Source organism: Muscardinus avellanarius, assembly GCF_963383645.1.
Source record: "Muscardinus avellanarius genome assembly, chromosome: 7".
Lineage (NCBI taxonomy): Eukaryota > Metazoa > Chordata > Mammalia > Rodentia > Gliridae > Muscardinus > Muscardinus avellanarius.
In genome coordinates, this window is record NC_137793.1 from 6,661,515 (window position 1) to 6,683,826 (window position 22,312).

General features: G+C 43.1%; 1 protein-coding gene across 4 annotated transcripts in view; it reads left to right on the forward strand.

Moving 5' to 3' along the window:
• GRIA1 (glutamate ionotropic receptor AMPA type subunit 1) overlaps nt 1-22,312 on the forward strand; it is a gene marked incomplete at its 5' end in the record, with an annotated part of 323,467 nt that overhangs the window by 151,499 nt on the left and 149,656 nt on the right. For 3 of the 4 annotated variants that reach the window (XM_080698544.1, XM_080698543.1, XM_080698545.1), the window contains 2 exons: nt 17,308-17,547; nt 19,494-19,678. In XM_080698544.1, the coding sequence (XP_080554670.1) occupies nt 17,308-17,547; nt 19,494-19,678 (425 nt within the window). The remainder of the gene's footprint in view (nt 1-17,307; nt 17,548-19,493; nt 19,679-22,312) is intronic. The other variant, XM_080698546.1, reaches the window with a different exon arrangement.

A 22,312-nucleotide genomic window follows, 5' to 3' on the forward strand; every position in this document is an offset into this window, starting at 1 on the left:
TGTGTGTGTGTGTGTGTGTGTGTGTGTGTGTGTGTGAATGAGCACACAGGCTCTCAAAAATGAGCTTTTCTGCCTTGGACTTTGGAAAGCATTTGTGTCCTTCAAGACTCCTTTGGGAGCTGGGCATGATGGTGCATGCTTATAATCCCAGCATTTGGGAGACTGAGACAGGAGGATTGCATGGGTTCTAAGCCAGCTTCAGCAACTTAGTGAGACCCTGTTTCCAAATAAAGTATAAAATAGGTCTGGGAGTGTAGTAGTCTGGAGGTAGAAAGCCTCTGGGTTCTACTCCCAGTGCCACCCTCCCAAAAAAAAGACTCATTTGGGCAGTTTATCCCACTCTCTCTCTTGAAAAGGACTTTCCTTTTCAATGGACAGAGCAAGATATGCTTGTTCTGACGTCTACTTGTCCTGTTCTGTAGTCCTACCATGGAAAACTGCTGTTGATTAGGAGTCTCTCACAGGAAAGTCTCTTGTGTGAAGTGACCCAGAGTCAGATATGATAATTTAGAAAAATTACTGTCATATTTAATATTTGACATTTGGGGCAGTTGGAGAGGAGGCAGCTCAAATTTCCTGGCCTCCTACAGCCAGCTCTTTTCTTTTATATAAATTTTAAGCAAGACATCATAAAAGATGATTAAAAATAAAAGCCAGTAAATCTTCATGGGTTAAGATAAGGAAAAGCAGGAGGCAGTCATGTGACAAGCTTAGAGGAAGGAGGGTTAACATTACTGGATGGAGAAGACATTAAAGACCACACTCATGGATTCCATCAGGTACCCTGAAATTTCTCTACTTGCAGATAAATCCCACCCAGCCAATACTATGTACTCAGCTTGAGCTAGTCCAAGAAATAATCTCAGTGTGTGGTTCTATGGCAGCTTTCAACAAATTATCATCATCATCATCAGTTTTGCCTCTGTTATTATGCTGGTTTCCCAAATCTCCAATGCGCCCATCTTTCTCCTTACATGCATGAGAGAGGTATCCAAAGGCATGCATTGAAGGAATAAAAAAGCTCAATTCTTATTAATATGCAGTTATTGCTGCAAACCACACTGTGGGCTTCTGTGAGCTGGAGGACACGAGGGTGGACCATCCCCCATGCCCTCATCTGACACTGGCCTTCTGGATCTCAGCACTATGAGGAGGTCTAAACTGTGTTAGTTTTTTCCCTCTCCAAATGAGAGAAAAAGAGACCAAAAAAAAAAAAAACTTTGAACAAGGCAGGTCCAAGCTTCCCATGCCCAATCTTCAAAGCAGGGGCCCCATTCGCCCATGCTTGATGTGGCCTCAGGCCTGTAGAGTGCCCCGCAGAGATAAAGAGTTAAATCTAGAAAGAGTCTACAGCTCTACCACCATGGTCCATAAGGCATCCTTGCCTCCTTTGTATCTATCTTGGAGGAAGCATTGGTGGGGAATGGCTGAGCAGGGTCACCCTAGAGCCAATAGGTCACCCCAGGTTGAAAGTAGATGGTCGCATGGTCTTAGTGGATGATAGTAGGTGTGTGTGTGAGGGCCAATAATATAGTACTGTAAGCATTTCCTATGGAGGAAATCAGGACTTGAAATATGGAAATATATACTACTAGTGCGAACAGAGTTGGGAACTAGAAATCACTGTTTTTATAAATTGTCTGTCCTATTACAGATGAAAGAATAAAAGCTGTTCCCTTAAGAAAGAAAGCAGTCCACTCACCTATGTATTCATTTTCTTGGCACTGACTATATCATTCACTGCCAAGGACTGTGCATGGGCTGGGTAGACATGCTAGGGAAAGAAAAGGAGGTTCTGCCCCTGCAGACTTACAACCTAAAAGGGGGATGGAGGGTGGAGAAGTGAGAAAACAACAAGATGCCATGGAGTCTCTTGTGAACAACTTCCCTGCATCCTGCTCTGAGTGAACTCCATTCTCTACTCTCCATCTAACTGTTGCCCCTGGGAGCCGACTGCTCCTGATCATAACCTCTTTTCTCTTGGTCCATTTATGTCTGCAAATATCAACTTTGCTGTGGAAGTAGTAGGCATCAATTCTCTTTGTTTCCAAACCTATTTGTATTTCTGTATTTTTTCTTGTATTTGGGCAACACAGCTAAAAATTATATAAGCGGTTAAAATATGAGTGCAAAATCATCACTACATTTCTTTAGGAAATGATACTCTCTTGAATAGTCTTCAGATGAATCACTTAAAATGTTGTAATATTAGATACAGATAAGACAGCTATTAAAGACTGGGAGAAATGCACAAAAGAATTCTGTACCTACACCTAATCTTCTAAGTGTCTTCAAGTTCCCATGACATCAGAAGGTTGATAAATACATGTGCACTTAGGTGGTTTTAGCTGCAAAAAATAAATAATAATACTAATTTCTGCCATGAATATTATTTTAAGAGTCTCTGTCCTAACCATCATTTTTAGATAATCTAATTGCCCTTCCCACTGCATCAGATAAAAGAGTTCCTACTGTAATTATGACTTGAAAAAGCACTGTGAAGGAACGAAACTAAATGCTGTGACAAAAACAATTGGATGGCCTACTTGGGGTGGTCCTTGAAAGAAAGAAACTAGCCCAGTAAAAATAGGGATGTAGGGGAGATGAATCCTGGGTATAGGGAACAGGACCCAGGAAAGATTCCTCTCTGTGTTGGAGGAGTGGAAGCAACAGATAAGGAAATGAGATGAAGTTGCTCTAGTGTGCAGGGCTCAGACAAAGCTGACCCTCAGATGCCATGCGGAGGAGTGTTGACTTACTCAAAGTGTGCAGAGAAACCCAAGGGCTTAAGAATAACTGTTATGAGTGATGTAATTTTCGCTTTCTAACAACATTCTGGCGGCTATGTGAATGGATGAAGGTGGAAGAGAGGAAAGGAGGCAAAGTGGAGGCAGGGCTAAAGTAATAAAGGTAAACCAGACAGGGCGGTGCATGCCTGTAATCCCAGCACTTGGGAGGCTGAAACAGGAAGATCACAAGTTCGCAGCCAGCCTCAGCCACTTAGTGTGACTCATAGCAACAAAGTGAGACCCTGTTTCAAAACAAAGGAAAATAAAATGGGCTGGGGGTGTAGATTAGAGGTAGAATGTCCCTGGGTTCAATCGCCCACATAAAATAAAAGTAAGGGAGGAAGGAAGGAAGGAAGGAAGGAAGGAAGGAAGGGAGGGAGGGAGGGAGGGAGGGAGGGAGGGAGAGAGGGAGGGAGGAAGGAAGGAAGGAAGGAAGGAAGGAAGGAAGGAAGGAAGGAAGGAAGGAAAGAAGGTAGGTAGGTAGGTAGGTGACAAAGTGCCTTAAGTCTGCATGGTGAACAGAGATGGAATCCTAGGAGATGAGATGGAGTCCTCAGCAGGGTGGTGATGAGGGTTGAGACAGGGAGTTAAGTCTTGGGCTCCAAGACTTCCTACATACCATCATCCATAGCTCATGAATCTACATAATGGTGTAGTATTTGCATATTGTCTATACACATTCTCTCATGTGTTTTAAATCACCTCTGGATTATTTATACCTAATGCAATATAAATAGCTGCTATACTGTTTGGAAAATGATGAGGAAAAGTCCTTATGTGTTCAGTATAGGAAGAACTGGTTTTAATATTTTTCACCTACAGTTGATCGAGTCCATAAATGTAGAGCCTAGAGGAGGGGCTGTAGTCTATCAAGCTGTGCTATCTTAGAGTGAACTTGTACTCATGCTCTCTTTAACCCTAACCCTAACCCTAACCCTAACCCTAATCCACCAGTGTACCCAAACTTCCAGCCATATTTTGCAAGGCAAGTGAGAAAACCTTCCCAGAAGTCAGCCAGCTGATTTTGTTTTCTGTTTCTTTGTTTCATAGTTTGATGTTTATTGGCCATTCTACCCAGAGCAATGTGTTTAACCCTTGGAAGCTCATGTGGAAAAATGGAATACTATCTTGTCCAGCCCCCCTTATGTTTGGATTGTGCAGTGTGATAAAATGATAGCTTATGGACACACTACACTTGATAATGAATATGGAACTTTGGCAATCTTATTCTCTATTTTGATCCCTGCTAGAGATTTGTACTTACATGTAAGGTGTTATTTTTTCCCACAGGAGAGTAAGTCAACACACATACACGTCCGACGGGTACTGAATGCCTGAGACTTTTAAAAACTAACTCGATCCAGAACTTCCCTGAATTAACTCACAGTCTGATGACAACAGCCATGAAAATGCTAACATATAGAATATCAAGATAAGTGCAGAGAGAGAGAGAGAGAGAGAGAGAGAGAGAGAGAGAGAGGAGAGCATTAGAATTTCAGAGAAGGGAGTGACACTATTTCTCTTCTGAAAGAGTTGGAAGGCATCCCATTGGAGTCAACATCTGGTTGAGTGTTGAACAATGTGTAGAAGTTGTCTATGTGTGGAGGGTCACTCATAAGGAGTGTGTGCAGAGATACTGCAACCTGGAAGGAAATGGTTTACCAGTGCAGCAACGTGCTTGCTTAGGGCTTCAGTGTTTGCTATTTTGGGGGGAAAGGAGGCCAGAGAGGTGAATCGGGGCCAGGAGGCTGCCCCACACTCAGCTCTCTAGTGTGGAGGTGAGTTATGCAAAAATAGAAGAACTAGTACATTCACTTTCTTTACACCTGCTCCTCAAATGCTCGCACCAGCACGGATGCCTGTATCTTTTCTTCCCTCTCTCATGTTTACAACAGAATTAATTTGAAGCTCAGCCTTTTTTCCTCGCACACTGCTGGAACTTAATTTTAGTGGGACACACAAAGAGAACACTCTGGGATAGTGAGAAATATTTTTTTTTCATTCTCAGAATTACTCCCAGGATTCAAGGAGCCCATATTGTTTCTTAGGAGGAGCTGTTTCCTGGCATGTTTTGAAAAACTTGCAAATGTGATTCACATGAGAAGTAAGTGCTGAAAGGTAGGGAGTAGCGGGGTTTTGCTAAAGAATCTGGGTTAGTGTGAATGTCCAGGAGACCTAAATTCCAGTGCCAGGACTAGCCAGCAGGTGCCTTCTGCTTTCATAGCACAACTCTCCCTTCTGTAACATGGTTAAGTGAGGAAATATGTAGAGACAGACAGTGCTAGAGCTCACAGAATCTCACTTCTATACATATGAGCAAAAGAACTCCAAAGAGGGGAACAGAATTTTCTGAAGTCAGAAAGAAAGAGAAACCAACAGTTTTCTCGGCTGTTCATTTGTTCATTCATTCATTCACTCACTCATTCATTCATTCCACTCAGCAAATGTGTTCTGGTGCCTCCTGCATGCTGCATACTGTGCTAGATGCTAAGACAATAATGATAAATAAAAGACAATAAATAAAATGGTTCTAATGGGAGAGGTGAGATTAAACAAGTAAAAAAACAACTGAGCAAAATAAATAGAAAAGCTGTGATCAAAATGAAATACTACAATAGAGGATAAAGAATGGGGTGCCTAGTTTAGAGGCGGGTTTGAAGAGCGATTTTTAAGCAGGGACCTGAAGAATGAGGAGTCAGCAATTTAAAGAGTTCCAGAGGAGCTTTCCAGGGGAGAGCAGCTTGCACAGAAAAACCCCAGGGCAGGAAAATTTGGATTACCCTTAGAGGTGAGAGAAAGACCCGTGTAAAGCCCAGCGGAGGGCAGGTAGCCTTAGGGCAGACGTGCTAGGAGAGACAGGAGGAAACTGAAGCTGAGTGCCTTAGATTTTAAAGTGCCTATAATTATTGGTGGATTCTTGATTATTCTTCACAGCCCTGTAGGAAAGTCATGTTCATAGCAGGACTGTATTGGTCCAAGTATTAGATTTAAATGTAGTGTTCTCAGCACGCTTTGCTGATACCATGGATTAAAAGAACAAAAAGGAAAAAATGATTCTGACTTTTGTCTGTATCCACCCTCAACTTGATTAGTTTCACACTCTGGAAATCAGCCAAGGACAAGAACTGGGACTGAATTCAGACATATCGGCAGTGGGATTGGGTGTCTGCTGATGTCATTTGGCTGTGGAGATCCGGGATCCTTGCCTTTAGCAAGCCCGTGTCTTCCTTCTTCTCTGTCCTTTCGCCCTCAGTAGATCGACCCCAAATGGAAGAAGAACTTTGCTGATTTAGGGCACCCTTGAGCTGTCATTGCCCATTTCCATAAACTTTTCACCTTGATTGACAGTTGCTGATCAAATTCATGGCTGCGCATTGTGCTATATGCTTGCCGCTTGGCTTAAGTATGATTTTTATAGGAAAAGAATAGCAAATAAGAAACAAGAGTTTTTTTTTTTTTTTCCCTCTCCCACTCACTCAGGAAACAGGAATTAAGATAGCCAAAGGGGAAGTTTGGCTTCGCCTAATGAATGATTTACCTGGTGATCCCCATAGCACTGGTTGGTGATGAACCCGCAAGATTTGCTTTGTGATTGGGGGGGCTATGGGGTCCAAGAAAGGGTAAGTTATTAAGATAACTTTGCTCCCTTGGTAAATACCCTTGCTTTTATCCATTCTACTCTGGATGGTTAGCGAGCTAGTTCCCAAAAGCTGCACAGAAGGCTTAGATGGGTGGATATACTCCCCACCATGACTCTTCAGTGGAATCCACCTCCAACTCCCAAAGGAGGCTTCATGGGCATTCACCCCGGCCTTGGATTGCAGCCTTAGCCTTGACCTGTGCAGCAACCCAAGAATGAGCCTTGTGGAGCCCAGCCTCAGATCTAAGCCTTGACCTTATTTCAAACAGAACTTCTCACCTCAGCTCCTGACTGAGCAGCCCCATGTGGCCACCTTGGCCCCAGAGGGCTCAGCCAGTGTTGCGGGCTCCCTGGTAAACATTCACATTTTTTAATTATTGTTTTGAGGTTCTGGGGTAGAACACAGTGGCATATGACCTCTACGCATTTGTCCCCTGCCCTATTTTTTATTCTTTATTTTGAAACACGGTCTCACTAATGAACCTCCCAAAACATGTTTTCTCTCAAGATGGAGTCTCCTTTGACATCTCATCAGTGGGTCCTTGAACCATAGAGCAATGTCACAATGCTGGCCAAGGCACAGGGGAGAACCCTGAAAGAGCCTAACTCTTAGAAAAAGAGTTCTAAGTTCTAAGAGTTCTGTTGGCCTAAACAAATAGGGAGTGATCGCTCAGTTCAGTGGCTGAAGCACAGGATGTATGGCATATCCCCCAAACCCACGGATGCCAGGTGGGCAGCCTCCCTTGAAAGTGAGACAAGCAACATCACCAATTGTTTCTGTTTGTTCCTGAAATAAAACCAACTTGCTCTGCTTGTTCCTTGCATCACTCTGTGCAGAACACTATATCTAGTATGTATCAAGAAAAATGGTAGGCTTGGAGGGCCTCTACCTTTAAGGGAGCTTACATCATAGTTGCAAGAAAATACAAGTACACAAAAAGCTATTTGATATTATAAAACTAATGAGTCTGTCCAACCCAAGAAAGGCCATGGTAGAAATATGGAGTCAGTCGCCAAGAACAGTACCTATGGATTAACGCAAAGGAGTTATTTGCATTCATTCATTCTTCCACTCATTTGTATACAGAAAATATTGCATGGTCATTGTGCAAATCCCTATAGGAATTGCAAAGAATGATATAACCTTTATTGAAGCAAAGGCATTTTCTATCTTATTTACTACTCAATTCCAGTGTCTAGCCTACAGGAGACAGTCAGCAATTACAGAATTATATATGAATCTCTATTTAATACTTAATTGCTAAGGAGTATGTGACATTTATGGCACTTCGAACATAGTCTTGGATTTTGACTTATACAATACTAGTGATTAGAAATATCTCAGACATCTGTCGGTCTGATACACCCAGAATTCCTTTCCTTTCTGCTCACAGCATCTCATTGTCCTTTGGCATCCATCTTATTAAAACAACTGTTTGCTTTGCTTCCCTTGACCAAGGGGTGACCCATGCCCTAAGCAAGGCAGATCTCCAATTATATGAAGCAGTTATTATTGTAAGACTAGCGTGATGGCAACATCAACATCCCAAAGAGACTGTCCATGAAATACCAACATCCAGATTCCCAGAAGTGCCATGTTTTCTGTCTTCTGTGGGGCCCAGTTTTCTAAGTTGAGTCTCCCTCCCAGCCCTTCCAACAAGCTCCTTTTCTTTCATAAGTTATTCTCCTTTGATTTATGTGCTTGCAATCAAAGAGCCCAAACTAATAAAGCATGTGTGTTAGATAAAAATAACAGACACACTTGTATGGACCTTTAAAAGAAGGATGGACACTTTATAGCCAGGAAGGGGAAAGCAGAGGACCTTCATGACAGAGGTGGCACTGAAGCTGAACCTTCAGAGAATGGAAGGGATTAGGAAAGGAAGATAGCAAAAAGACTGTGCGAGCTGGAGGGACCACCACCTAGAAGCATCCAAGAACCAGCAGCATCTGTGTGCTCTGGGACCCAGTGAACACACTAAGCCTCCCACATTGATACTTTCATTTATACTCATGTGTCCCCTTGCCCATTTCCCATGCTGCTCTGCTGAGCCAGGTCCAAGTCACTCCTTCTACTGTGTCCTCTGATTTGAGCTGGAGGATGTTAGAGTTGGAAGGCCTTGTGAGATGTGCTGGTCCTGACTTTCTTAGACAAGGGTGAAGGGCTATAGTCTGGCAGGATCCCAAGCTATGCATGCAGTACCATATACCCTAGAGGAGAATTTGTTTTTCTAGAGAGTAGGACCTTTCCTTTTCATCTTTATCTCTGCTGCTTTCCTCTTTTCTCCTGCACCTTGTGCACCTAGGCCTCTGTTGTTTCTCTAGCTCAGCAATCTTTTTTATAATGCTGATTGATTTTATTTTATTGATGTATTGAATTCTTATATTTGATACAGTTCAGGGTGGTAGAGGTATATACACACACAGCACGCATTTATCCCTCTCCTCATCCCAACCAATTCTCTCCCTCCTCCTTCCTCCCTGCACTCAGCACAGTGATTGACTTTGATAAGTTTGTATGTGTACATCATGCCCATTGAGGTGTTCCCTTTCCCCCTCCATCTCTCAGGTAGGTCACCTTCTTCACTTATCTAAGGTTTCTTGTTCCTCTGTTTGGCATGCCTCCTCTATCCCATTAATAACCCAATCGGAAAATGGCCAAGTGAAGTAATGACACTGCACAGAAGAAGAAATGCAAATGGAAAATAAATGTGTGGGAAAATTTCAACATCACTAGCAATCAGAGAGATGCAAATCAAAACTATCCTGAGATTTCACCTAACCCTAATTAGAATGTCAATTATTTCAAAGCACAATCAAGCTCATAAATCTTGTTCCTGAACCCTGTTCAGAGATTTGATTCTTTCTGCCTGAAATTCTCTCTGGCCCTTTGCCTGGACCACACCTTCTTAGACCTCATTTCTCTACTCAGATAGTAGTGCCACAGAGAAGGGCTCCCTGCCTACAGTAGCCCTGCTAGTCATATGCACATCCCAGAATTTTACTTTCTTTGAAACTCTTACAGTATCCAAAGTAGCCTTGTTCATTTCTACATCATCCTTGTCCCCTCCTAGAGCCCAAGCTCCATGAAAACAGTGACTTTCTTGTCTGATGCTACGTCCCCCACCCCCACCTCAGTACCAGCTGGCTGTGTGGCATATGCTACCTGCTCAGAAAAGCATTTGTTGATGGGTAGATGGATGGATAGGAGAAGGATGGGAGAAGAAATCGAAAATTGTTATCTGTCAAATGATATGTTCCTCTGAAAGTTCTACTGGAGACATTTCAGGAAAGAAGAGAAGGAAGAGAAGGAAGGAAGGAAGGAAGGAAGGAAGGAAGGAAGGAAGGAAGGAAGGAAGGAAGAGGGGAGGGGAGGGGAGGGAAGAGAAGGAAAAAAGAAAGTACTTAATGTACATTCCATTCTCTAGATGGTGCAAATGCTCAAAAAGGGAAAGGCACTGTCCACACTGCCAGACTTGCTTATCTGCAGCTACTTCTTCAGAACAGCAGGAGCTGCAGCCTATCAGTCCATTTGTCTTCCCCACCCCCGCCCTTGGTTTCATATCCATCAACCCACGCAGCAAGTCAGAATTCCAGAGGAGCCCGCCCATGCTTGAGCTCATTCTCAGCATCATACACAGCATCACATCTCATTGGCTTTCAGTGCTTGGCAATAATACCGTTTTATAATAATAAGCACTGGAAGCTGAGCAGCGGCCGAGGGTAGCTCCTCTTCCACAAATTCTTGGCAGCCACCTCCCAGCTGGTCTCTAGGACCTGGGTGAAAAGAGGTTTCAGGAAACTGAGATGAACCCACAGCCAAAGAAAGGTGAGCCCCTGACACATGATATCCCAGCTTAATTCCTCCAGCCCTGTTGAGACCCTTGGCAGTCTGGCCCCCAGGTGTCTCCAGCGCTGTGCCACACCTCCTTACCATCTGTGTTTTTTAGAGTCACTCCAAGCTCCCTTCTCTCTCACCTCAGTACCTTTGGATAAGCTGTTCACGCTACCTGGATGCAGACACAGGTGCCTAGCTCCCTGCCTGGCCTGTAGTAAGCATTCAGTGAACACTGACTATACAACAGATGCAATCATCTAGTCCAAAGATAAGCCCCTTGTCTCTCTCAGATCACCTTTTATGTCCCCTTTTATGTAGAGCTTCTTGAATTCATATGCAAACTCTACAAAGGCAGAAAATTGTGTTTGTCTGGGGTTGTTGTTATATCCCAATTTTATAGTGATATTAATTTCTAGGACCCGGTAAATATTTGTTGAATTTATTAAATGAATGAGGAGGTTTTATCTAGTAAATGACAGAGGATCCCTGGACATGTCTGGGAATCCTAAATAAATGTGACATGGCTTAAAGGAATGGGAACAATTTATATCTCTGTGGTCATTTTTTTTCACATTAGTATCAGAGCTAGGATATGAGAGAGTATAAAAAAGAAATGAAAAGACACTCATTATTTTTCTGAGTGACAGAAATGAAGAACATTTGATATCAAAAACATTAAGATGTCAATCCCTACAGATAAGGCGAGAATTATTCAGGGAAAGGAATGAATGTCCCCAAGTCCCCCCAGTGAAGAGTCTGCACACGCCCTCTCCATCTCCTTCCCCCCAATGAAGCTGTCCCGACACCTCATTATCCACTATTAACCACAAGGCTGACTCATTTCCAGGGACCGAAGCCAGGAGCTAAGAAGAAATGTCGGTGTGATAGGCCTTAAATGAAGTGACAATAAGAAAGGAGTTGCTAACACCAGGGGCTCCCTCACTGGGAGGGAGCTGTCAAGGCCAGTGCCCAGGGCTGGGAGATTTATGGATACTAAGTGGATGGTGCCATAACCAGGAGAGATTATCAAAGAAGGCTGAGTGAACCGAGGGTGGAATTGGACAGCCCGCACTGCACAGCACATGGGTTTTCCTGCCCTTGCGGTCCCTGCCGCCGTCCTGCCTCCCCAGCAGGGAATTCCTGGCCTCGTTTTTCACGCATGCTGATTGCTGGGCACATTCTGCTACAGTATCTCTTGGAGGCGGGGACCTTCGGAGCCGACACTGGCGGGGTTCCCTGAACACATCGTCTTTTCTCTCTTGCTAGATTTTTGCGGTCACCATTTTCCTTGTCCCTGAGATACTTTTTACGCCTGGCTGACTCCACCAGACACCCTCTCATGACTGATTCATGTCTCCCTGTGAGTTTGGAAGATGGCTCTTCCTCTGGAAGCCTTCTTTGAATCCTCCAAGCGCTGGGCTTAGGTGTTCTTGCCTGAACCCTGACCTCAACCCTGCCTCAGCAGTCAGACCAAGTCACTCTGTTCTGCCTCACTTTAGTCTCTCCACTGACTAGGGGGCAGTGCTTGAGTTTGAGGGCTCGCCTAGTTCACTATGCATCCCCAGTGCTTAACACAGCGTCTCACTAGGGTCGAGCTGTCATGAATGGGTTGGTGAATGCATGGTTGAGCAAAGGAAAACAATCTATGTATGCATATATTCCTTTCTCAGGAATCAGATGGAGAGATATCAAATACCACAAAGGCTTATTGTACAAATATATGTACCTCTCCATGGACTCTGAAGCAGTAATGCCTCTTTAACTGGCCATGGAGAGAGGAGCCCATTAAATGAGAGGGTTTTCCAGAAACTAAAGCCAACCCATGTACCATGATTGTTGCTTCCCATCATTGCAGGAATAGGTGGCCTGTCACAGGTCCAGGGTTTGGGTCCTGCACTCACAGTAGTAGGGTTTCCATCATGGCTTTGCCTTGTGCTGGTCGCTGTTCACATCCCATTGGATTTCTACTCCTAGTTTGTAACCTAGCGCATCGGATGAAAAGAACTCATGAGAGCCAACATGCTTGGCATGATGTCACACACCTAGCATCTCAATGTTTGCTTCCAACTATTATTATCAGAAGGTATTATATCCGTGACTGCTTTTCTAAAGGGTGACATTTGTGGCAGAGTTGCGGGTCTGGGATGGAACCCAGGAGCATTTGACCTCTGGGCTACACCCCCTGTGCTACTTTTTATTCTTTATTTTGAAACCGGGTCTCAGTGAGTTGCAGAGGGCCTCACTAAGTAGCTGAGGTTGTCCGCGAACCATGATTCTCCTGTCTCAGCCTCCGGAATGCTGGGATTACAAGCGTGCGCCACCACGCCCGGCGAGCTTCATGACTGCTTTTCTAAGCAGAGCATCCCTCGCATAGTCCACCCTGCTCTGAATCAACATCAATATAGAAAAGTCTATAATTCAGCCTGTAGACACAGGGACACGATTCCTCTTTACAATGTTCCTGTTTCTTCTCTCCTGCGTGCCATATCTCAAAACATATTCTTTCTGATTTTCCTGTTCTTGCCTACTCTCTACTAGGTAACAAATATGTGCAAATGACATGTTGGAATTTGCATCTTAAGTCAAACTAGAGACTTCAAATCCAACTAGATTTAGTACTAGGATTTTGTCACAATGGTGTCTAAGAACTCAGAGCCTTAGCTACTTTCTGGGATTGAAAAAGTGCACTGGAGGCTGCTAAATGTTTGGCTGGCAAGTAGCTAAAGTGTGGTTGAATCAGACAACATTTTCCAGCCAATTAGACTAGAATCCAGAATGTGGAAGCCTAAAACTTGTTGGAAATTGTCCTAAACCATCATTTCACAGGTGAGAAGACTCCCAGGAGAGTGGGGATTTGTGCAGGGGCATATCAGTACTCGTCAATGATTAGGCTGGAAAGAGACTCCTCCAGGTCTTCTGGCTTACAGTCTACTACCTTCTCTGTAGAACTGTTATCCTTCTGATTGAATATTTATTATGACACATTCAAAGAAATGTCTGACAACTACTCATTATATTTTTCAACACTTAACCAATGACTGCCCTCCCCCACAGGTCTTGGGCCTACAAAGTCTCAGTCTCTCTCTCTCTTTCTCTCTGCCCCCCCCTTCTCCATCATTGCTCAGATTTAGCTAAAAATGAGGAGAGAGAGGAGAGAGCTCTAAGGTCAGACACTGAGCAACTCTGGGAGCCAGAGTCTTGTAGACCCAAGCAAGTCTACCTCCAAGCTATGCTCTTTTAGAGAGCACTAGGAGAATGTACCTTTTTAGCTTTAAAATACCAAGCACTCAAATTAAGGGAAGAAGGGAAATACTTTAAGAGGAAAACACAAACTTGGCCTGCTATCTGTCTTGTGTGTCTCTATCCCTATTTCTTCCACTCTCTCCCCACCTTCTCTCCTCTACTCCTAAAGTCCTAGCAAGAAACACCAGCCATGAGGGCCCCAGAGGTCCAACTGAGTCTGTGAAACCAAGTAGATGACAAGAGGAAAGAAACCTGAAACGTCATATTATATCCCACAGGGTAATATTACATTCCAGCAAGAGGAGAGATCCTGAAGATAATGTAGAGAGCATATTATAATATATTAGAAAGGTGGACGGTCCCCCCATATACACTTATCCCTGTAAGATGGGTTGTACATTTTGAAAAATCTGTATTTAACATAGAAAATATAGTGTACCATGTTTGCTTCTTGGTAGAGAAATCCCTATTTATGGAAACTCTGATTCTAATAATTATAATAAGTACTTAAAGACAGTGACAATTGTGGGATGTGAATGGAAAGAGTATCCTTGTTAGGAGAAAGAGAAAATAACATGAAGAGTAGAGGATAAATAGCTATCTTAGAAGAAAGTTATTCAGGACAGGAGAGCGGGATGTCCAAAAGGACCCAGCTGTCACCTCAATTTGAAAAGAGCTCTTCTGCATCACCTACTTGGGTCACATGACCTTCCCCTCAGGCATTCACCATCATTCATTCATCAAACTTTCAGATATGTGCTAAGTATATACCTTGCTCTAGGCCTCCCACTGGCTTTGGGGCCCAACGGAGATCTCTCCTTTCAGAGGATTCACATTCACCCAAGCAGCCACAGCTATATCCAAATAAATAAAAAATATTATTTTAGGTCATCATGGCTAAAGTATGAAAAATAAGAGTGGGTGATGTGATATAGAGGCTGATGGGGTGGGGGAGGAAGGTCAGGCCATCATTTAGAAAGGGTGATGAAGGGCCTTTTGAAGGAAGGGAGCTGAGATATGACTGCTGAGAAGGAATAATCTCTACAAAGAGGTCAGGGAGCAGCACTTAGAGGGAAAGAGCCGAGCACAGAGTCTCTCAGGCAGAAGAGCCCAGACCCCTAAGGAAGAGGGTGGATGCCAGTGAGGAAAAGGACAGGAAGGTAGACGAGGTTGACAAGGCAGTCAATCCAAGCTCCGTGTCATGGTCAGATATTTGGGGATTTTTCCCAGGCACAACGGGAAGTCTCAAAACCATAAGGAATAATTTCTCTTGGATAAGAAAGTGAAACAGTACATCTTGTTTTGGTTTTGCTTTTGCTTAATTAGTAAGATCCCTCTGGCTTCTGGTTAGAGAATGGATTTCATTGCTAAAAAATCAAACACCATGAAGCTCAGGGACAGAAGAACCACCTTCAGATACCAGGAGGGCTGTGGAGTGGATGAAAATCAGGCATTCCATGAGGTTCTGGTTTCAAAGAGCAGTCTGTTAGTGCACCAGGAACCTTAAGAGGTAGTGAGTGCCTAGGAGGAGAAGTATGCAAGCAGATTTCAGTGATTACCTCCCAGCTCTCCTATACACAGCATGCCCATTTCAGTGGGAGTTATACGGGTACTCAGGTGATACAGTTGGCATCTATAGAGATGAGCTTGGCATGGTGGTGCACACCTGTAAGTGCGGTCACTTGGAGGACCACAGGATCAAGGCCAGCCTCCGCAATTTAGAAAGACCCTTGGCAACTTATTGAGGCCATGTATAAGTAAAAAATAAAAAATAGGGCTGTGGGTATAGCTTGAAGGCAGAATGTTCCTAGGTTCAATTCCCAGTATCACAGAAAGAGGGAAAGAAGGAAGGAAGGAAGGAAGGAAGGAAGGAAGGAAGGAAGGAGAAAGAAAGAAAAAGGAAGAAAGGAAGGAGGGAAGGAAAGAAAGGAAGAAGAAATGTAGGTGAGTTGGGGGTATAGCTTAGTAGAAGAATGCCCCAGAAGTTAGAGCCCCAGTGCCACAAAAAGCAAGAAAATTCTGTGTGTGTGTGTGTGTGTGTGTGTGTGTGTGTGTGTGTGTGTGTGAAAGAGAGAGATTGATATTTTAAACCCATTATATCTAGGGACTGATTGACAACTGAAACTCAAAAACAATTGGATACCAGTGGTCAATTGCATTCTTAGCATAGCATAACAAAAAATAATTCCAAACCATACTTAAGGTATTAATAAAAAAGGGTCATGTGGGCAAACAAATTTGATCAAATCTATATTAAAGTTGGACAGGATTCCTTACAGTTTTTTAGGTAACCATCATGCTGCATGAACCCCCACAAGATGAAAGCAGAGTATGTACCCTGTCCTAAATTTATTTAACCAAAGAAGACTTGTTTTTGTTTAAGGGGCATCTTATATAACTAATGTTTTCTGGAACACATCTTGAATACCTTGCATAAGAAGATCATGTGGGGTCCCGGAAGAAGGTGATGTGGTATAAGAAAAAAATGTTATCTGATAATACTGAAGTCAGAATTGTGATAAGGACTAAATAGCCCAATATATGTGGAAGAAGAACAAATTACTACAAAATACTCTTATTGTGATGAAGACAACTGACCTCCCTGATCATTCACATGGGAAGATAATTTTCAAGCATTGGAGATACATTTGGCTTGGTCTCCTTGCTAGGTCAAAGACTGTGAACTCTCCCTCCTATTTGAAATAGTAAAATGAGGTTTGGGAACTGACTAACCCTTGGTCTTATTAGCATTACATTCTAACCAGCAATGTAATCAACCACAAGCCAGGATTGGTAACTGCACTGGGATCCTACAAAATAGATCCTGTGGGGATGTTCACATTGCTAAGCTATTACTATGGCTGATACACCAGGGGGCCTGAAAGTCGGCTAGCAGGATGTACAAACATGAAATGAACATCAGCAAAGAAATGTACACTGAGAGCTAAGGGCTAAGCTGGGAAAATCAACACTTGTTTTCTTAAACATATATTAGCAGCAATAGCTGGAAAACATTCTTTTTTGTAGATTTTTTGAAATGTTTTGCCTTAAAGTGATGGGCAATGAAATAGAAAGATCATTGAATTAAGAGTTATGATATCTGCCCAATTTGAATTTGCCCTGGAAGTGCTACTTGAACGTGATCATTAACTTTCTTATCCCTGATTTCCTTCTTTTAAAAAACTCATCTGTTCATCCCTTTCTTACCTAAACAGGGTCATTGTAGAGATAGTAATATAATATATGAAAATGCTTGTATACATGGCTACTATAGTTAATTACCATTTGGTATGTAGCAGACGCCTAATATACATTGGATTTAGGCAGATGGATGGGAGATGAAAATGGTGAATGGGTAAATAGTATGGATAGATAGGTAGGATAGTTGGGCAGGCAAAAAAAAAAAAAATATATATATATATATATATATATATATATATATATTTTTTGGTGGTACTGGGGTTCCTGGAAGCCCTTCTACCTCCGGGCTACACTCCCAGACCTATATTTGGAAACAGGGTCTCCTAAGCCAGCACACGCGGCTGGCTTCGAACCTGCGCGATCCTCCTGTCTCTGCCTCCCAAGCGCAGGGATTACAAGCGTGCGCCACCACGCCCGGCTAGGTAAATATATTAATGGGTGCATGGATTGCTTTGTTGGATGGATGGATAGTTACATAATAGATGGTACACAGGTGGATAAATGGATTGTTCTAGTATATGGATTCATTTCTGAGCCATCTGACAGTTTGTTTGTGGCATCTTCTATACCTTAATCTCTCTCTTTTTCTCTTCTAGTCTGTTCTCAGTTCTCAAAAGGAGTCTATGCCATCTTTGGGTTTTATGAACGAAGAACTGTCAACATGCTGACCTCCTTCTGCGGGGCCCTCCACGTGTGCTTCATTACACCGAGCTTTCCAGTTGACACATCCAATCAGTTTGTCCTCCAACTGCGCCCTGAATTACAAGATGCTCTCATCAGCATCATCGACCATTACAAGTGGCAGAAATTTGTCTACATTTATGATGCCGACCGGGGTAAGCCAAGGATTAGGAAAGAGAGAACATTAAGAGATAGTGAGAAAATTACCAACAAGAAGAAAAATTATGCCTCACTTCTCCCTTAAAAATCATGCAGGAATGAGCCCAAATGCTTTAAGTCTGTGGATCTGTTTCTTGGTAGCTAACCTCTAACTTATGGTGTAGAAACATATCCTTTGGGAGAGGAATCCTCTTAACACACAATGTCACTCTACATCTCATCAATCTCCTGAGTCCAAGGACCACAGTAAAATAGCTCATGGATCATGGTATGGTTCTTAGGCGTGTAGACAGATCTGGTTCTGAGTCCTAGGTTCCCTCCTCTCTAGCTGCTTAACTCTGACCAAGCTCCCTATACCTTTGTTTTACTGTGTATGCAATAGAATTTAAATCCTCCATGCCTTCATACCCTCATCTCTATAATGAAGATAAAACAGTCTCTACTTCAGAAAATATCATGAAGGTTAAATGAGATAGTGACTATAAAGTGAGTGTGCAGTGCCTCCAACATAGTAAATGCTCAATGCCCTTGATGTATGTTAACTGCAATCACCACTACCACCACGACCACCATCATCATCATCACCATCATCACTACCATTATCATCATGATCATGATCATCATCACCATGACTACCACAATCATCATCATCATCATCATCATCATCATCATCACTATTATTGTCATCACCATCATTATTGTCATCATCATCACCACCACCATCACCATCAGCATCAGCATCATCACTGTGACCATCATTGTGGTCGAAACATCATCATCACCATCATCATCATCATCATCATCAATTACCATCAATCATCATTATCATTCTTCTCAGGGCTTAGTAATTCTGCCTCCTTTGAATTTTACATCACATTTCCCCAAATGCTTCCTATATTTTTACTTTCTCTGTAATCTTTGTTTATGCAGTTCCCATTTTCTAGAATGCACTCTCTTTCTCAAAACAAAAACAACTTCTAGAAATCTTTATCCACTTCTGCAGCCTGATCAAATCCACTGTCTCTAATCCCCAGTCTTCTGGTTGGAATTTTGTTCTGACCCCTAGTAACCCATAAGAACATAGACATTATTTGTGCAAATGAGTAAATGAGAGGTGCAAAGCCTGAGAGCTGAGACAGAGGAGCATGAGTTGGATGCCTATAGGGACTCTCAGAAAGCTTTTGAGTGGAGAGTGGCTTGTGAAAATGGTTTCCAGGCAGTTAAGCAGCTGATATTTAGATGGGAAGGAGCTGGCAGAGGGAGAGATCAGAGCACCGTATTTTTTTCTGATTTTGTTTTTCTTTCCCCTCCCTATTTTGATTACTTCCCTTCTTGGACAGTGGCCATCCTGGTCACATGGAGAAGGTCTCTTTCAAGACAGTTTTGTGACATAATAAACTTTGAGTCCTGAAGTGGCAAAGCCATAAAAGCATAACTTTGCTTGTAGGGGACTGTCTCCAGCATCAACAGAAAAACTCAGACTCTCCACTCAACAGCTCTGAGCTCTGCAGTAGTGGTGTTGTGTGACCTCAAACCAATGCCTAAATATCTCTGAATCACAATTCCTACGTCTGAAAAACATGGCAGCAGACTCTGCCATAGATCAGACATTCTAACCTAATCCTTTGTAACAGTGTGAGGTGGGCATTATTTACACCACTACCTTATAGAAACTGAATGTTGGAGAGGCACGGGGGCCTCTCCAAAACAAAGTAATTTAGCTGGCATGTTGGATTCGAGCCTCAGATTATATTTCAAGTCAATAATTTTGCTGTTTGCCATGCCCCGAGGATGGAAACTTCATGTGCTCATGAAGCTCAGAGTTCCATAGTGATGGAATCTGAGCTAGGTAGAGGAGAGGGTTTGGGAGAAGAGAAGTAGGGTGATACTTTCACATACTGATTGTATTTCAATGTCCTCCTCTTCCTCCTCCTACCTCCAGGCCTGTCCGTCCTGCAGAAAGTCCTAGACACAGCAGCAGAGAAGAACTGGCAGGTGACAGCAGTCAACATTTTGACCACCACAGAGGAGGGGTACAGGATGCTCTTTCAAGACCTGGAGAAGAAAAAGGAACGTTTGGTGGTGGTGGATTGTGAATCAGAACGCCTCAATGCCATCCTGGGCCAGGTAATAAAGGAGACCAGTACTCAGGGAGTGAGTGGAGACAAGTTAGGGCTTATAAAGAGGGTTATAGAGAGGTTTCTTGCCAGGCATTGTGGCTCACACCTGCGATCCTCGTACTTGGGATGCTGAGATAGGAGAATTGCAGGTTTGAGGCCAGTCTCACCAACTTAGAAAACATTGTTTCAAAATAAAAAATAAAATTGGGTTTGAGGTATAGCTTAGAGATAGAATGCCCCTAGGTTCAATCCCAAGTACCAGAAAAAAAGAAAAAGGAGGTTTCTTGATGAGATGATATTAAAGGCCTTCCGTCTCACATCCATAATTCATACAATTTAATTCAGAATGTGTATAAATTAGCATAAACAATGCTAGCCATGGTATGGGGCTTCCAATGGCTCTTAGATCAATCTACCACATTATCTCCAATATTTCCCTCTGTTGTTAAAAAATAGATATCGCATTTTAGAGTTCCTGAAGTGGTGTTCCTTTAGGAACATAGACTGCAGAGCCAGATTCCAGGCTTCAACCCCAGGCTCTGTTACGCACTGATCTGGCAATCAGCACCTCATCCCTTTGGCCCACTGACCTGTTTTAAGAGTCCTGGAAGCAGAAGCCACCTCCCTTCCTATGGTTTCCCTGAATGCTCTCTTGATTCTGAGAAGTCAGTTGCCTGTTCTACAAAGCAGCCCTGTAACCTCAACAGTTTATGCAGCAGTCTTTAAACTGCAGTGCCTCTGCTCTCAGAACTAACCACATGCACCACATGCAGGCCACAGACTTGCCTGGCCTTTGTATGGACCAGTTGTCTTTGTAAACTACATTTGTATATCCAGAAGAACTAGCAAGGAAGAAAAGCTGCAGTCATTTTCCACTAGGCCCTGTGATAAAAGATGTTACTTTTAGAAACTTGACAATATAACAAAGCTTGCTAAGGGCCCTCCAGACCCCTGGGCCCCCCACAGGGGATCTTATCACCAGCCATCTCCCCAATCACTCATAAGCCTGAGCCACAGACCAGGAGATTCCGGTAGTTGTGGATTCTTTAACTCTGTGTGTTCTACTTTATCAAGTGTGGATTTGGCCTTCGGCTTTTGAAAGGAGAAACCTGCAGAACGTATTTCCATTGAGATAGAAGTCCTCTGAGCTGGAGTCAGAGATTTGAGCTCTAGGACTGAAGTGGGGCAGTATAGAATGATGATCAGGAACAGAGACCCTGGAACCAGACAGGCCAGACCTCAAATCCCAGCCTAGTGCTACCAGCTATGTGAGCTCAAGGTTTTTGTTTTTATCTTTTTACATCTCCAATGTCTGTTCTATAAAATGGGAATAAGAATCACATCCAGCTTTAAGTGGCTCTGGATAGGCTGAGGAGAATCAGTACCTATGAAATGCTTGGAAGAGAGCCTGCCCCACAGTAGCTGATAGCTGTAAACATTTGCCTAATTTTACTATTCATGGTGTCAAGGAGCATGGGCTTCTTCAGTCATTTTCCTCTTTGAGGATAATTGAATCTATCTGCAAACTAGGAATGAGGCTTCCTGCTCTACAAAACTGGTAAGAGGATGAGATGAGCGAGGAGATGAGAATGTGATGAATGTCAGTGAGGTGTCGTAGTAGAGATGGCCCGGTGCCATGGCACGGCGCTTCCTGCTGGTGCTGACAGTACACCTGACAGAACGGTAGGCCCTTCCCATGCAGTCCTATCCATCCTCACAGTGACTCAATAACACAGCTCCTCAAAACTCTCCTGTATCATAGTTGGAGAAAAGAGGGATTCTATCTTCCCAGGGTCTTGCAGCTAGCATGTAAGAAAAGAAAGTTAAATCAAGCTGATTTGGCTTGTTCTAACCTCTTCCACATACAACTTTTGGCCCCTACGTCTGTAGCTACTTTCTTTGTCAAAGGGCAAAGTTACATTTTATAAGGCAGTGACTTGTTTGTATGGGTACCTTAGATGGTAATGTGTTGAATTTTTAAAAATTATTCCAGGTTTTTAAATTCTTCTGAGTAATAAAAGCAAAGATTTGAAAGGAGTTTAGATCACGTGATTGGTTGCTTCTGCTTACATTCTACAGAGGGGATGGGTGATGATCTGATTGACTGAATGGTTTGCCTTAGCCTTAGACAAGGAGTTAGTGACAGGGATAAGCCCAGAATCTACAACTCTGATTTACGCAGACACTGTTGGCAAGGCAACCTAACTCTCAGTAATGAGGGTCTTTTCAGCCTAAGGTAAGATGTTCTACCTAATCACAGGAAGGAGACAGGTGACTCCAGTTCCAAACAGGGAATTAACTGCATGTTTCTGCCTCCGTCTGGTCCCCCGTCAGAATGTAAGCACTAGGAAGGTAGGGATTTGTGTTTCATTTTCTTCCCTACTGTATCTAGAGGTCTTAAATAGCACTTGCTTCCTAACAAGCATTCAAGAAATATTTGTTGAGTGAATTTGTTGAAAGAATAAGAAATCAATGATGGCTCTAAGCAAAATCTTAAAATATGAGATGGGTCTGGACTTATCCAGAAGGCCATGAACCTATCAAGTGGAGGAAGACCCATTGGGGGAGCCTCAGGGGGAGCTGTAAGGACTGAAGTTCACAGTGTGGCTTGGCAGGCTGAATGGATAATGCTGGGCATCCA